General features: G+C 39.9%; 1 protein-coding gene across 6 annotated transcripts in view; it reads right to left on the reverse strand.

Annotated features, from left to right (window-relative positions):
* Positions 1-689: 689 nt before the first annotated feature.
* Positions 690-14,554, reverse strand: part of OSBPL3 (oxysterol binding protein like 3) — a 191,208-nt gene continuing 177,343 nt past the window's right edge. For all 6 annotated transcript variants that reach the window (XM_017527008.2, XM_017527006.2, XM_017527007.2 and 3 more), the window contains 4 exons: positions 13,657-13,801; positions 10,356-10,482; positions 7,918-8,040; positions 690-4,454 (listed from right to left, as the gene is read on the reverse strand). In XM_017527008.2, the coding sequence (XP_017382497.1) occupies positions 4,358-4,454; positions 7,918-8,040; positions 10,356-10,482; positions 13,657-13,801 (492 nt within the window). In that variant the 3' untranslated portion in view covers positions 690-4,357. The remainder of the gene's footprint in view (positions 4,455-7,917; positions 8,041-10,355; positions 10,483-13,656; positions 13,802-14,554) is intronic.

Below are 14,554 nucleotides of genomic sequence, written 5' to 3' on the forward strand. Positions count from 1 at the left end.
TTTTTTATTTTAAAGACGGGGTTTCACCATATTGCTCAGGCTAGTCTCGAACTTCTGACCTCAGGTGATCTGCCCACCTCAGCCTCCCAAAGTGCTGAGATTACAGGCATGAGCCATCGTGCCCGGCGTATTTTATCTTCTTAATGATTTCCTTCATAACGTTTTTTTCTCTACGTTAATTTACTATAAGAATACAGTCTATAATACACATATCATACAACAGATGTGTTAACTGTGTTATTGGGAAGGCTTCTGGTCAACAGTGAGCCAACAGTAGGGAAGATTTGGAGGAGTCAAAAGTTATACATGGATTTCAACTGCATGGGGTATTGGCACCCTAGTCCCTGTATTGTTCAAGAGTCAACTGTAATATTTTCATAGCACACTGGAATCAACAGAGGGTCTCCTGGGGCTGGAGGTATCCTGCCTGGGGCTCCAGTTGCCTCAGTTCTCTCTTCCAAGGGCTGAGGGGGATCTACAATTGTGGTGTGCCTTGGAATGTTAGGAGAAAAAGTCTGGTGATATTATGGTTTCCAAGTATTTTGTGGCCTGGGATATTCTTATTTCCAACCCCCATCACTTTCATTAACCTGATGTGATCCTCCTTGAAAGAGTCCAGGCAAGGGTCCTATTCTGTTCCCTTTCAGCAGTCACATAAACCCACTAACCTGGAAAAACAAAGACAAAAGTAGCCTTTTTTCCACGTTATTTATTCACATTCAACTAGCTACATGAGGGGGATATGCAAATTAATAGGAGCTTTCTGGGAGGCACATAGGTATCGATGGAAGGGTGGGATTAAAACAGAAAATAATTTTCAATGGTTAAGTGGAAGATTTACAAATATCCATTAAAAAAGTATCCTCTGGATAAAATAATCAGAAATAAAATAAATTAGCCACTTCTGATCATTGCATTCCCCAAACCAAAGTCTCTGAAAATGGTTTGCACTTCAGACTGTCATGATTTGCAGATATTTACATGACACAGGTTTCCAACACAGAATAGTGAAGACTAACACTCATAACAGATAATTACTACAATGCAGAGGAAAACTGAGCAAATGAAATAGCTATCATCTGGTAGCAAAAATAGATTTATGCTGATGTTAACATCAAAATCAAAGACATTCAAACCAATTATGCCAATACATTGGAACTATTATGCCTAAGATCATAAGGACAACTTCTTATTGCTTCTACTTATAACTAAAAGGTCTGTGGAGATTCTATGATAGCCAGAAGGCATAACTTATAGTGTATGTAGTAGGCCTACATCGAAGTTCAACAGCCAAATAATTTATTATTTTTTTTTTAGGCTTGACATCATTAACAGTAGAACAAGATCACTCATGATAAATCTGGAAGATGGAGAATGAGGACAGTGCTTGAAGCCCAAGCAAACGACTTACTGCAAGTAATTAAAGCAGAACATGAGAAGAGAAGCAGCCTAAATGAAGTAAACATTTACAAAATATTAGTTTGAATATTCCTCCCCAGGGAGTCTCACAGGAAGCACAAGACAACTGTGGGGCTGTTAGGGCACCCTGGGCTCTTCCTGCCCTCAAGTGAACTCCCATCTCTTTAGTTAGGACCAGAATCCACCTGGCTTTAGGAGAGGAACTACATGGAGAAGCTGCATTGAGGCTTTTATTATTAATACATACCTATGACTCAAGGGAATACCAGCCGTGGGGTGCTCAGGGGCCTGGGGAGGAAACTGATTGGCTCTCCTGCTACACTGGAGACTGTTAGCTCATTTCTGAATGGATTTCCTGCAGTGTGGGGTAGTAGATAGCTATAACAGGAACATCACCTAAGGTGCAGGGTGGTGGTTACCTGCACAAAGTCCCATTTCCAAGAATTTCTGTGTATTTCACCAGAAATTTTGGATGGAATAAGTAGGAAAAAAAAAAAAAGAGGTTAAAACAAGTAACTCAAATGGGACAGTGATTAGTATTATTTAACCAGGAGATTTAAATTCCAGAAAATTAAATTGTACATTGGTTCTTCCCAAATGATGCCACATTTCTGTTTCTTTCTCTTAAAACTATAAACTGTCCTAGAGACACATATTTGGTGTCTCTAGACGATTTTCAGAAAAGGGACAGAAGGAAAAAGGAAGCCATTTCCCTTTCAAAATAGTTTTAAGCTTATAATATGAGGATGCATCACCAACCTGTTTAAGAAAAGCCCTTTATAGATGCTAGTACTGACTAGTTAGATTTTAAAAGCTGCACATAGTTCTGTATCATATTTTAATTCATCCCCACCCTCATCTCAAATAAGATGACTAGAGAGGTGATACTTAGTCCTGTTGTCCTTGGGATTCTAAAATAAAGCATAAGAGCAACTGAAATAATAACATTAGGATAATTAAAGAATTTCCAAATGCCACATGACAACGCTACATCCCTGCAGGCTGTACATTTTGTTTTTGTTGCTTCTTTCTTTTTTGAGCCAGTCTCTGGAGCAGGCCAATTTAACAGCCAATATTACTAAGATTCTACATTTACCCACACATTGTGGAAACTACATTTGTTTTCCCCTTGAGTGCTCTTCAATCTCAGCCTGCTTCCTCATGTCTGTGAGCAGAATTTGGATAAATGCTTGCAATGAAAAGAACAAAGCACACACCAAAGAATCTGACTGTGTCATTCAACTGCTTAGAAATGGAAATGATACTCATATTGTGCTCATCTTGGCATCTCAATAAAATGAATCCCATATTTAATGAGTTGTTTTAAAATGCCAGTCACGCGTGGATTCCAGAAGGCTACAGATCCACTTTAAATAACTCTCCATTTTGAAAATGCAATATTGTCCAACTGGTTATTTGGTGTGACAATGAAAAATCATGCATTCTTTTCCTGTAATTATTTTACCCTTCATTCATAACATTTGACATGCTCTGAATGTAAGGATCTAAAAGTGTTTTCTGGAGAAATCTTTAGACCACATCATTATACTTGATATTCCATAGGACTGCTATCGACTTGAGAATAAAAGGCTTAACAATTAGGCTTTGGTTTTAATGTCATCCGGGCAGAAGGTGGAATTGCTTTGATAACACAATTCAACTACTACACAAATTATATTATTGTAAATTGAAATAACACATTTAAGAAGACAAAGTTTCCCCTTTCAATAGTTATAATTTGTATTATTCAAGACTGCTGCAAAACTCACAAAAGAGTGATATGGATAACAAGAAAGTATAGGAAAGGGGTAAGACACTTACTTAAAGCTTTGCCAGAACACAACACAAAGCAAGAACATCAATTCTCTACATTTGTCTATAAGGCAGATGGCAAACTTTTTATACAAGATCTAAAATATGGTGCTTATTAAGAGGTAGAAAATACTGAAACAGCATTTAAGAAAAACATGTTGAGTTATTCGAAACAATTATTTTGCTAAACTTTTACAAAGTCAAACTGCTGTGTGGAATAAACTACATGTTTTATATTAAACTGGGACATTCTATACTCAACAGGGATGTGATCAAACAGAGGGTCAAAAAACTAGGGGTGGGGTGGGAAGCAGGAAACGGTCTCTTAACCTCTCAAGGATTCAGCTCCCACTGAGGAGAAATTTCCTACTGTCTCTCTGGGATGCTATTACAATTTTTAATTAATTGAATTTTTTTTCTCTTATTAACGACAGTTTCTCTGAGCAAGAGGGTACGCTTTTGCATTTAAGGCAACAGAACTATAGGGAGAAACAAGTTCAAATGCTTCCTCTTCAAGAAGGTGCCATATTCATCTTATACAAAAATATACATTCCATTAATCTTACATCCTCTCCCTAACCACTAAAATGCAAATGAAAATATTCTTCAGACTCCAGCACCAGCAGAATTGTTCTGTATGAGCAATTCAAGAGCTGTCTGAGGCAAAAAGATATCTCAGCTACCGAATTAAACTTCGGTAGCTTATGCGTGGTTGAGTAACCCTGGGTATTCTTATTTCTTAATGCACCTGGAAGAGGTTGATTTTTTTTCCTACAACGTAATTTTATAAGGCATAAATTTAATTGGAAGCTTCCCTAACCTTTGGAAAATTAGTGTTAAAGCTTCTTTTTTTTAACCCACACATGAACATTCAATCTCTCATTTTTATTAGTTTACATATAAAAAGAAATATCAAGGTGTTCTACATTCATATAAACAATCAGGGTAACATTTGAAATTGTAAAGAAACTCATTGAGGAAAATATAGACTTAAATAGTTACAATGCTAAGCTAAGCATAAGTGATCATCCTAGAGTATCTTTTAAATACATAAACACAGGTTTGTGCAGCTTCAGGAAGCAAACACAGGAGAAATACACTAACGTTATCTTTCTTCTTTACTTTTTCACCACAAGACAGGATGGTCCAGTTTGGAAAAACCAAGATCTTTTCTAAGTTCCAAATAGGTGCCGTTGCTCACCCAAGAGTCATCGATGGATTTCCTGTCAAAGAGGAAACAATTTCTTGCAGACTCAAAACCAGCATCATATTCTCAAGTCTCTTTCTTTCCTAACCTCCTTGCTCTCCCCATCCTCATTCCCACATGCATTCAGCATCCCAGTGTTGGGACTGGAAATTCTGGGAAATGGAAATCTGGAAATCATTTTGTTACTCTCCCGCTTTTTTTTTTTTTTTTTTTTTTTTCAAGACGGAGTCTTGCTCTGTCGCCCAGGCTGGAGTGTAGTGGTGTGATCTTGGCTCACTGCAACCTCTGCTTCCCAGGTTCAAGCGATTCCTCTGCCTCCCGAGTAGCTGGAACTACAACAATGTGTAACCATGCCCAACTAATTTTGTATTTTTAGTAGAATCAGAGTTTCAACATGTTGGGTAGGCTGGTTTCGAACTCCTAGCCTCAGGGGATCCACCTGCCTTGGCCTCCCAAAGAGCTGGGATTACAAGCATGAGGCACCGTGCCTGGCCTATTTTGTTACTCTTGACTTTGACTTCTTAAAGTTAGAGTCTGTGAAAAGTGGTGCTTCTGAGAGAAGGAGGATGTGGGGAGAGTCTGTCGGATACAAAACATGACTTGCATGACTGTCACCACCTTGTGAATGACTGCACAAAAGCTACACATCAACGAGGCTGTGCATAGGAAGTGGTTAACATCAAACAAAACAAAACAGAAAAAAAGGATTGGAAGCCACAGTGTCTGGAGAGATTAGTCCTGATTTTCTGTTCTTTATATTATATATAGAGAATATATGACATAGACCAAAATTCAAAGAGCACAAAAGGATATACTGCTTCAAGTTTTTCTCTTCCCCATCTCTCCTAGACTCCTGATTCTTCTCCTCAGAGGTAGGGATGTTGTCAGCTTCATTCTTTCAGGGAAATTCCATGTGTGTGTGTGTCCACGTGTGCAGGAACACACACACTCTATCCCCTCTCATTGTGACATAATATTGTACCAGACACTTTTCTATCCTTCCAGCTTTGACATAATGAAACATATTGGAGATCATTTCCGATTAGTATAATAAGGCAAGGGTCGGCAAACTATGGCCCAAGGGTCAAATCCAGCCTTCTGCCTATCTCTGAAATACTGTTTTATTGGAACATAGGCATGTCCATTTGTTTAAATATTGTTTATGGCTGCTTTCAATGCTGAACAGCTGGGCTGCATAACTGCTACTAAAACCTGAATGCCCACAAAACCAACAATATTTATCATTTGTTCTTCATAGGAAAAGTTTGGTGATTCCGGCATTAAGGGATTCCTCATTTTCTTTTTATACAGTTGTATGATATTCCATTGTATGGACGGACCACAATTTACCTAATAGGTACCCTACTGATGGGTACTTAGGTTATTTTTAAACTGTAGCTCAGCATATGTTATTTTGTAAGTATGTGAGTGTAGTTACATTAGAAATCCCTGTAATTAGCATGGCTGGGTCAAAGAGTATGTGCATTTGTGATGGTGACTGATATTACCATACGTTTTAGAAGCAAAAGTGGAGAGTGCCTGTTTTCCCACGCTCTCAGGAATGTAGGTTTTTAATCACACCTGCTTCCCTGTTCCGGTAATGGGATGTGTTTAAAAATGAGTCAGTCTGTGTATCAGACTGTTCACTATTCTAAAATAAAGAGGCTCAATTTGGTCTGAGCTCCAGCTTCCACTCAGAATTTTCAGTGATTTTGTTGTTGTTCCTCAGTAAGTATTAATGACAACATCCAAGTCCCCATATTCCTCTCCAAAATCTCTTTGCCAGGTTTCTCATTTCAACAGTTCCAAGGAAGACCGCTACCGCTGAACAACTCTCGCTTCTTCTCCAATTTAAAAAAATTTCCCCGTCTAATGCTATCATTATTTTATAGACAGTCAATAAGAAAAAGAGTGATGGCTGCCCCAGCTGAAGCGGCTCTCCATCCTTTTCCATTCCAGACATAATTCCTTCCTGATTGCAATGACAGCATAACCACGTTCTGTATCTTGCATTTAGCCTGTAGAGCTCCGCAGGCTTTGGAAGGTCATCCTTAATGCCTCATGCTGGATCAAGTTGGTGAATCTCCTTAACGAGTCCTTGAGACACTTTAGTTACCTACCATTTTTAATGATCCTAGAAAGTACTGTAATGAACAGTTTTATAATTGTAGGTTTTTCTTTTTAAAAAAATGAAACTAGACAAGGTATGGGAGAAAAAGAACCAACCTACTTACAGGTGTATGTTATGTGCTTACCTATCAACTGATCAGTGAATCAATGGATTAGTCTGTTAATCTATCCATTTTTCTATTTCTTGCCTTTTTCAAAAAAGAACATAACATTTCCATCTTATTCTTTAAATGTTTAAATGAAGTTTGAATATTTCGGGATGAAATTTTGGCCAGTTGATTTTCAATCACTAATAACCTGAATTTGTGGAAATGATCCGAAGGCATCTAGTAGAATCTACATCAACTTTAGGGAAAAGAGCATGATATTCTCGAGACAAACCCTTACTTGTTACTATCTTGATGTTTTGGAATACATATTGTATTACTGCTGCTGTTACTAGTAACTGAATCCTCCCCAAAGTACTTCTGTCGTCCAATGAAAACAAACACAAACACAAACAAAAAAGCATCCTAAAACAGTGAAGAGGTGATGGCCCGGGAAGGAGGACCTGGGCGGGTGGAGCACAGCAGGAACTTGCTGCTTTCTACATATGCCTATTTAACTTTTTTAAAAGAAGAACAAACAGAAAAACTAAAACCATTTAGGCCCTGGCTGGTAGTGAGGAGAGTCAGGCCCCAGCCGGGGGCATTCCACTAAGTCCTTCAATAGATCCCCTTAGTGCCTTGGGCTTTTGCTTCTACTCAGTTAAAAGAGGAGATAGGGAGGTGAAAGGTGGATCTCTCATACCTTCTTTAAAAATTTCAATCTATCTTAACAAGACCTTCCTGGCAAGTTATTTTAAAAATAACTGTAAATGTTCCAAATGCAAGCCCAGGTGTACTGGGACTTCTACAATGCAAGAAACAGACTGCTTGGGATTTCCATACTGCTTAACTGTGGAGTGATCATCAATGATCTCTGTCATGGTGTAAACTGTGCCTATGTGAGTGACCAACCTTAGCTGTGAATTCAATAAGCTGGCCTTGCGCTGGGACCCAGCTCTGGCAGGCTCCCTGTACTGAGAACCTCCTCTGTAAACTCACTGGTTGAGGCACTGGGAAAGCTCAAAGAATGCAAAAACCGCAGGCCCTATTCCTGCCTGAGGTCAGCAAGAGGGAGAGCCTGAAGGGAAGTGTCAGGGAAGATGGCCCTGGCACAGAGGAGCAGTCTCCCCAGGCGGAAGCAGGAAAAGCAAGGAGAATGTTCTCATCTGGGGAAGGCACAGTACTGTTCACTTTCTGCAAACCAGAAGCATAACGTGTTGGCATCACCTATCAACCAAAAACCTACTCAATCCAGGCACAAACCTGAAAAACCGAGGCTGGTGCTCCACGTGATTTTCTTCTAAGACCCGCCGCCTTTCTCTCTGTAGCTGTTCCACCCTCTGCTTTTGTATTTCAGCTTCTTCTAAGTTCCCTTCCTCTAGACACCTGAGGCATTGAGGGTAAAAAAATTAAAGGATATGAATTCAAGAAAACAAAATAATCATTACTACTCAACACCCCATGTGTCCACAACTGGATATTCAAAATCCTCTCCTATATGTAAGACCCCGCCCCCAACCCTTTAATTAGTATTTTGAAATAGAGATTTTTTGAATTGGCGATATTTACATGATTCAAAAATTCTATCAACAAAAAAGAATTTAAAGCAAAGTCTTCTTTTCTTCCTTGTCTCTAACTCCAGCCACCTTCACCCTCCCGCCCTAGGAAACCCAGTTACTAGTTTCCTTTGCATCCTTCTAGAGATTCTTCATGTGTGTATCAACAAATATTGATACATACTCTTACCCCTCCCTCCATTTAAAACATATAAATGGTAGCATGCTATTTATCCTTTGATTTCCTGTTTTGCTTTACTTTTTAACAATTTATCTTAGAGATCTTTCCGTGGATATACATAGACATTTTCATTTTTTGATAGTCACATAATATCCAGTTGTGTGGATGTATCTGAATTTATTTAGACAATTCCCTATGGATAGACATTTGAATTGTTCCCAATTTTTTTAATGTGACAATTAATGACCCTGTATATCCATCATAATATATGAGTAAGCAGGAAAAATCTGTAGGAGAAATATCTAGAAGTGAAATTGCTGGGTAAAAGGGTGAGTATGTAATTTATATATTACTGAACTGCACTTTATAGGGATTATAGCAATTTACATTCCCATCAGCAATATTGAGAGTGCCCTTTTCTCCCATAAACTCAGAGTATATAAAACTTCTGAATTTTTGCCAATCAGATAGGCTAAAAAATGGGATGTTGACATGACTTTTTAAATTTGCATTTTTCTTATTATGACTAAGACTGAGCATCTTTTCACATGTTTAAGGGATATCTGCATTTCCTATTTTGTGGACTGTTTATTTTCCCTTTTTCTTTTAAACACAAACTTAAGATAATTTAATTGACAACATTCATTACAGAAATTAACAATGCTTACCATTCTTTAAGCACCACATACATTATTAATACATACTGTATATTTCCAGTTAACTCCATCCTTAGGCTCAATTTAAGAAACACAACTGTAATAGATTTTATACAAAAAAAATTCCCTAAAAAAGCAGATAAACTGCACAAAACAGTACAAGCATAATGTGCACAGCAAGATAGCTTGAAGCATTCTACATATGGCTTTCTTTAAAACAAAATTATTAGGAGGATGTGCCCGTTTGGGACATACTGTTACAGTTGACATATATAAACTGTTTCACATCTTTTTTACGTACTTGCTAACAATAGTGTTCAATTCCTGCAAAACAAATTTACCTTCGTATGTTCATTTTTTCTAAGGGGTTGATCTATTATTAAATTTCTAGAGGCAATTCATGATACAAGTTGCGGACACGGACTTCTCCATTTGTCATTTATCTTCTGACCTTATATAGTTTTATTTATTTTGTCACAAAGAAGAGCTTATGTTTGTTTGTTTTTTTGGGGGGCAGAGTCTCACTGCGACACCCAGGCTGGAGTGCAATGGCGTGATCTCGGCTCACTGCAGCCACTTCCTCCTGGGTTTAAGCGATTCTCGTGCCTCAGTCTCCCACGTAGCTGGAACTATAGGCATGTGCCACCATGCCTGGCTAATTTTTGTATTTTCAGTAGGGATGCAGTTTCACCATATTGGCCAGGCTGGTCTCGAATTCCTGACTTCAAGTGATCCGCCTGCCTGGCCCTCCCAAAGTGTTATTTTTAATAAAGCCAAATGTAGCAATCTTTTCTTTCCTTGGGCTTCTAGATTTTGAGCCTTAATTAGAAAGGCCTTAAGGGAGACATTATTATTTCCATTTTACAGAGTATGAAATTGAGGCTGGGAAAGATTAAAAGACCTACCATGTATTACACAGCTTGTGAGCAGCAACCTAGGATCGGCAGTTAGATCTCAGTGCACTAAAATAATTTAAATTTGAGGGCTCAGGGGAGCGGGATGCTTTTTACCCTTTCAAATACACTAAGTTCTTTATTACTGCATGCAGTAAAACTCTTCAATATAAACACCTTTTTTGGTGTTTCAGTAGAAATGGGGCTTTATGGATAATAAAGGCCATGCCACACCTGGAGTCTCGCTGGGTCCCATCTCCTCCGTGATACAATTGTTTAAAGCCCCCCTACCTCTCAGCTCCTGATGGCATTTTCCATCTTTCTCAGGTGCCTCTGGCAGCCTGAAGGTTGTTCATAAGACTTTTTGTAAAGGGTTTTAAATCTCTGGAGAGAAAAATCTTTAAAGAATCCTTACCTCTGGTCTGGCCTAAATCGAGTGTCAGTAGGTGGCAATAAAGACTTGGACGATGGATCCATTTCATTTAATTCCAGCGCGAACTGTGTGAAGCCATAGTATTGCTCGTAGCCTTTCGGCATGGGATCTAAGAAGAAAATAAATCATTCACCCCTAACTTGTGTGTCATTTATGTTACATTTTAATTCCTTCACCTTTTCACCTCAGGCTAGCTACAGTTTTTATCTCTCAGCTCCTTTCCATTTCTGTTAAAATATTCTGACTAACGAACAGGTGCTGAAAATTTCCCTACAAATTTTCTTCTCTATAATTTTTCTTCTGTCTACAGGGATGTGGCCTTCTATATGTGGTCAGATAGCAAATTTATACAATGCTGTGAAGTTTCTGTAGTGCTTAAACTATGAAAATAATTTGATTTTAAAATAAACATGATAGACCAGGCATGGTGGCTCATGCCTGTAATCCCAGCATTTTGGGAGGCTGAGGTGGGTGGATCACATGAGGTTAGGAGTTCGAGACCAGGTGGCCAACATGGTGAAACCCTGTCTCTACTAAAAATACAAAAACTAGACAGGCATGGTAGCAGGTGCCTATAATCAGACTGAGGCAGGAGAATCACTTGAACCTGGGAGGCAGACGTTGCAGTGAGCCAAGATCGCGCCACTGCATTCCAGCCTGGGTGACAAGAGTAAACCTCCATCTCAAAAAAAAATAATACTAATAATAATATTAATAATAAATAGGCTGGGCATGGTGGTTCACCTGTAATCTCAGCACTTTGGGAGGCCGAGGCGGGTGGATCACCTGAGATCAGGAATTCGAGACCATCCTGGCTAACATGGTGAAATCCCATCTCTACTAAAAATACAAAAAATAGCCGGGCGTGGTAGCAGGTGCCTATAATCCCAGCTACTATGTAGGCTGAGGCAGGAGCATCACTTGAACCTGGGAGGCAGAGGTTACAGTGAGCTGAGATTGTGCCACTGTACTCCAGCCTGGGCAACAGGGCGAAATTCCATCTCAAAAGTAAATAAATAAATAAATGATAATAATAAACAAACATGTAAATATAAGCTCTGGGTCCATTTTTCCTGATTCTCACTCTAGAGAATCCGATTTTATTTAAGTGATGTCAAATTATCCTGACTCTTTTTAGTACCTAGAATGGTGCTGAATACACAGCAAGTAGTTAATCAATGTTATTCTTTTCTTTCATTCCTGTCCGTTTTACCAATTCTTGCCTCCCCGCAACCTTACATCTTTAAAACATTAGGTGCATTGCCCTAACTGGAATTCCAGCTTTTCAAGCTAAACATACTGAAATTGATATATTGTGTAAATCGAATGTAGACTGAGATCCACTCATAGCCTAAATGCTTTCCAACAACTCTTCGGCAGACCACTCCCCCTGCACTTTTTTTCTCAAAAGGGTCTTATTCTGTCACCCAGGTTGGAGTGCAGTGACACGATCTCGGCTCACTGCAACTCTACTTCCAGAGTTCAAGTGATTCTCATGCCTCAGCCTCTCGTGTAGCTGGGACTACATGAGGTGCACATCACCATGCCTGGCTGATTTTTGTATTTTTAGTAGACAAGATTTTGCCATGTTGTCCAGGGTGGTCTTGAACTCCTGGCCTTAAGCAATCTGCCCACTTGGCCTCCCAAAATGCTGAGATTACAGGCACGAGCCACCATGCCCAGCTGGGATCCGTTTTTTGAATCTTCAGAAGTCCTCCATGTAACTAGTCTAAATTCTCTGTGTATCCTAAGCATAAAAACAGTAGCAAAGTTTCCTATGGGTCTTGGTCACTCCCCAGCCACCAGGGAGTGAAGATGGTGCTTATTCTTAAAGATGGGCCAGGGATGCTCACTGCCAACAGAGAGACATAAAGTAAAGGTATAATGACAGGAACAAAAATTTAAACAATATTGCTTTATCAAGGTAGTACTTGAACACTGAGACAGGATGGTAGTTCTCATCTGTGATGCATACTTTAAGCAAAGGAGAGAGACTGTGCCATTTGCAAAACCTCATAGTGCCTCTGAAGCTAGCAAGGCTTCCACCAGCGCAAATTCCTTCTAGCTTCATGGCAACCTCTACAACAGTGGGAGATGTGGCAGCTACCCATTGAAAGAACCACTGTCGGCTGCCTACTTGACCATCATTTCTCTTTCTTGCTTGCTAACAGAATACTGATTCTGTTCAAGTGGCATTGTGCCCTTACTGGGGATGAATCTAAGACATTTGAATCTCTTCTGCCTACCCTGTTGCCCATGACTGGTTCATAGATGGGTCTGAACCCACTGCAGGCTGATGTGATGTAAAGTTCCATTTGCTGGGGGATCTTAGAAAATATTCCTGAGAAAAAAAGAGGCACAGGAGAAAAGGGCTCTTTTGTCCTCTCGTTACATGGTTGGTATGCTGTCACGCAGAGGTATGACACTGAATGCTAACAACCATTTTTCATCCATCGGGGAGACATCACAGCGCACTGGGGGTAGCAGAATGTATCTTCACTGCTATGTGTGTCCTTGACACAGGTAAGTTGCCTACGTAATACCCCTGGGGCCACCGGCTGCCTCACTTATTGTTATGTAATAGCACACAGCCTAATGGTTTAAGCCACAAGTCGAAGGTTTCTGTTTGGTTTTTACCTGCCTATAGTACCCTAACAGGTCTATCTCAGACCACTGGCGTTACAATATGGCTGTGACTCGGAAACAACATAATTTTCTGACTTAGAAGATGGAATAAGACGTTAAAATGTGGCGGGGACATCCTGATAAATGCTGGGGTTCCCTAGCTCTTCTGTCCCCATCTGCTCCAAGAGCTCAGCACCCTTCTGGAATCACAGGAGTGACGAGGACGGTTTCTGAGGTTAGGCCAGCCAGGGATAGCTAACTTCTGTAGATCTCCTGGCTCACTGCTTTTCCGGGAACACTTTCCTCTTTGTCCGTGCTGTAGAATGACTTCTTGCATTTCACTGATATTCTTTCATAGTGCCCAGTACAGTTATGCACGTGGACTGGAAGATTCCCTCAGAGAATGCCCACTGATTAGCAATGCTTGTCCTGGGGTTAAGAACCGGGACCCAGCAGCCCAACAAGGTGTTGCTATAAGTAAGCATGACAAGGAGATGAAAACTGGATAAAGGAAAGACAGCCAACACCTCTAGCCTAGTTAAAAGCAGAAGAGGCTGGAGACGCTGAACAGACACCAGTCCTGTCCTGTGTGGCTTCTTTTGCCATGCCTGCCCATCCACCCACTCACAGCCTGGGGTCCACAAACCCAGACACTCACTTGCTCTCCATACACAAGCAGAAGAGGAGGAGCCGCCGCAGTAGATGCTTTCATGCCATTTCCCAAACAGCCGATGCACTGCTTTTCCACTCCTGTCAAACACTGTGCCTTCAATCTCATGGGCGTTAGTGCTCCAGTATTTCGCCTAGGATTCAAATGAGAGTTGTTGGCTTAGTTCTTTAGCATCAGCTTATTACAGATACTGAGGAAAGAAGGAAAAGCTAGAGAAAGAACTGTAAGAGTGATTCTATACTGCATATTAGTTTGCTAGTTCTCAGTTCTGTTTAATTGACAAAAATTTTATATATTTATCATATACAACATAATGTCTTGAAACATGTATACATTGTGGAATGGCTAAATCAAGCTAATTAACATAGATATTACCTTACATACTTACTTATGATAATACTTGCTATTGAGTTCTCTACACATTTTTTATATTAATCTCTTATCGGATGTATAGTTTGCAAATATTTTCTACCATTCTGCCGGTTCTTTACTGTACTGATTGTTTTCATTGCTGTTTAGTTTGATATAATCCCATTTGTTTATGTTTGCTTTTTTGCCTGTGTTTTTGGGGTTATATCCAAAAATAAAACTCTCTCAGCGGCCAGGCGTGGTGGCTCATGCCTGTAAGCCCACCAGTTTGGGAGCTGAGGTGGGTAAATTACCTGAGGTCGGGAGATCGAGACCAGCCTGACCAACACAGAAAAACCCCATCTGTACTAAAAATACAATATCAGCCAGGCATGGCAGTGCATGCCTGTAATCCCAGCTACTCGGGAGGCTAAGGCAGGAGAATCACTTGAACCCAGGAGGCAGAGGTTGTGATAAGCTGAGATTGTGCCATTGCACTACAGCCTGGGCAACAAGAGCGAAACTCCATCCCAAAAAA

This window comes from Cebus imitator, unplaced genomic scaffold (genome assembly GCF_001604975.1).
Source record: "Cebus imitator isolate Cc_AM_T3 unplaced genomic scaffold, Cebus_imitator-1.0 Scaffold45, whole genome shotgun sequence".
NCBI lineage: Eukaryota > Metazoa > Chordata > Mammalia > Primates > Cebidae > Cebus > Cebus imitator.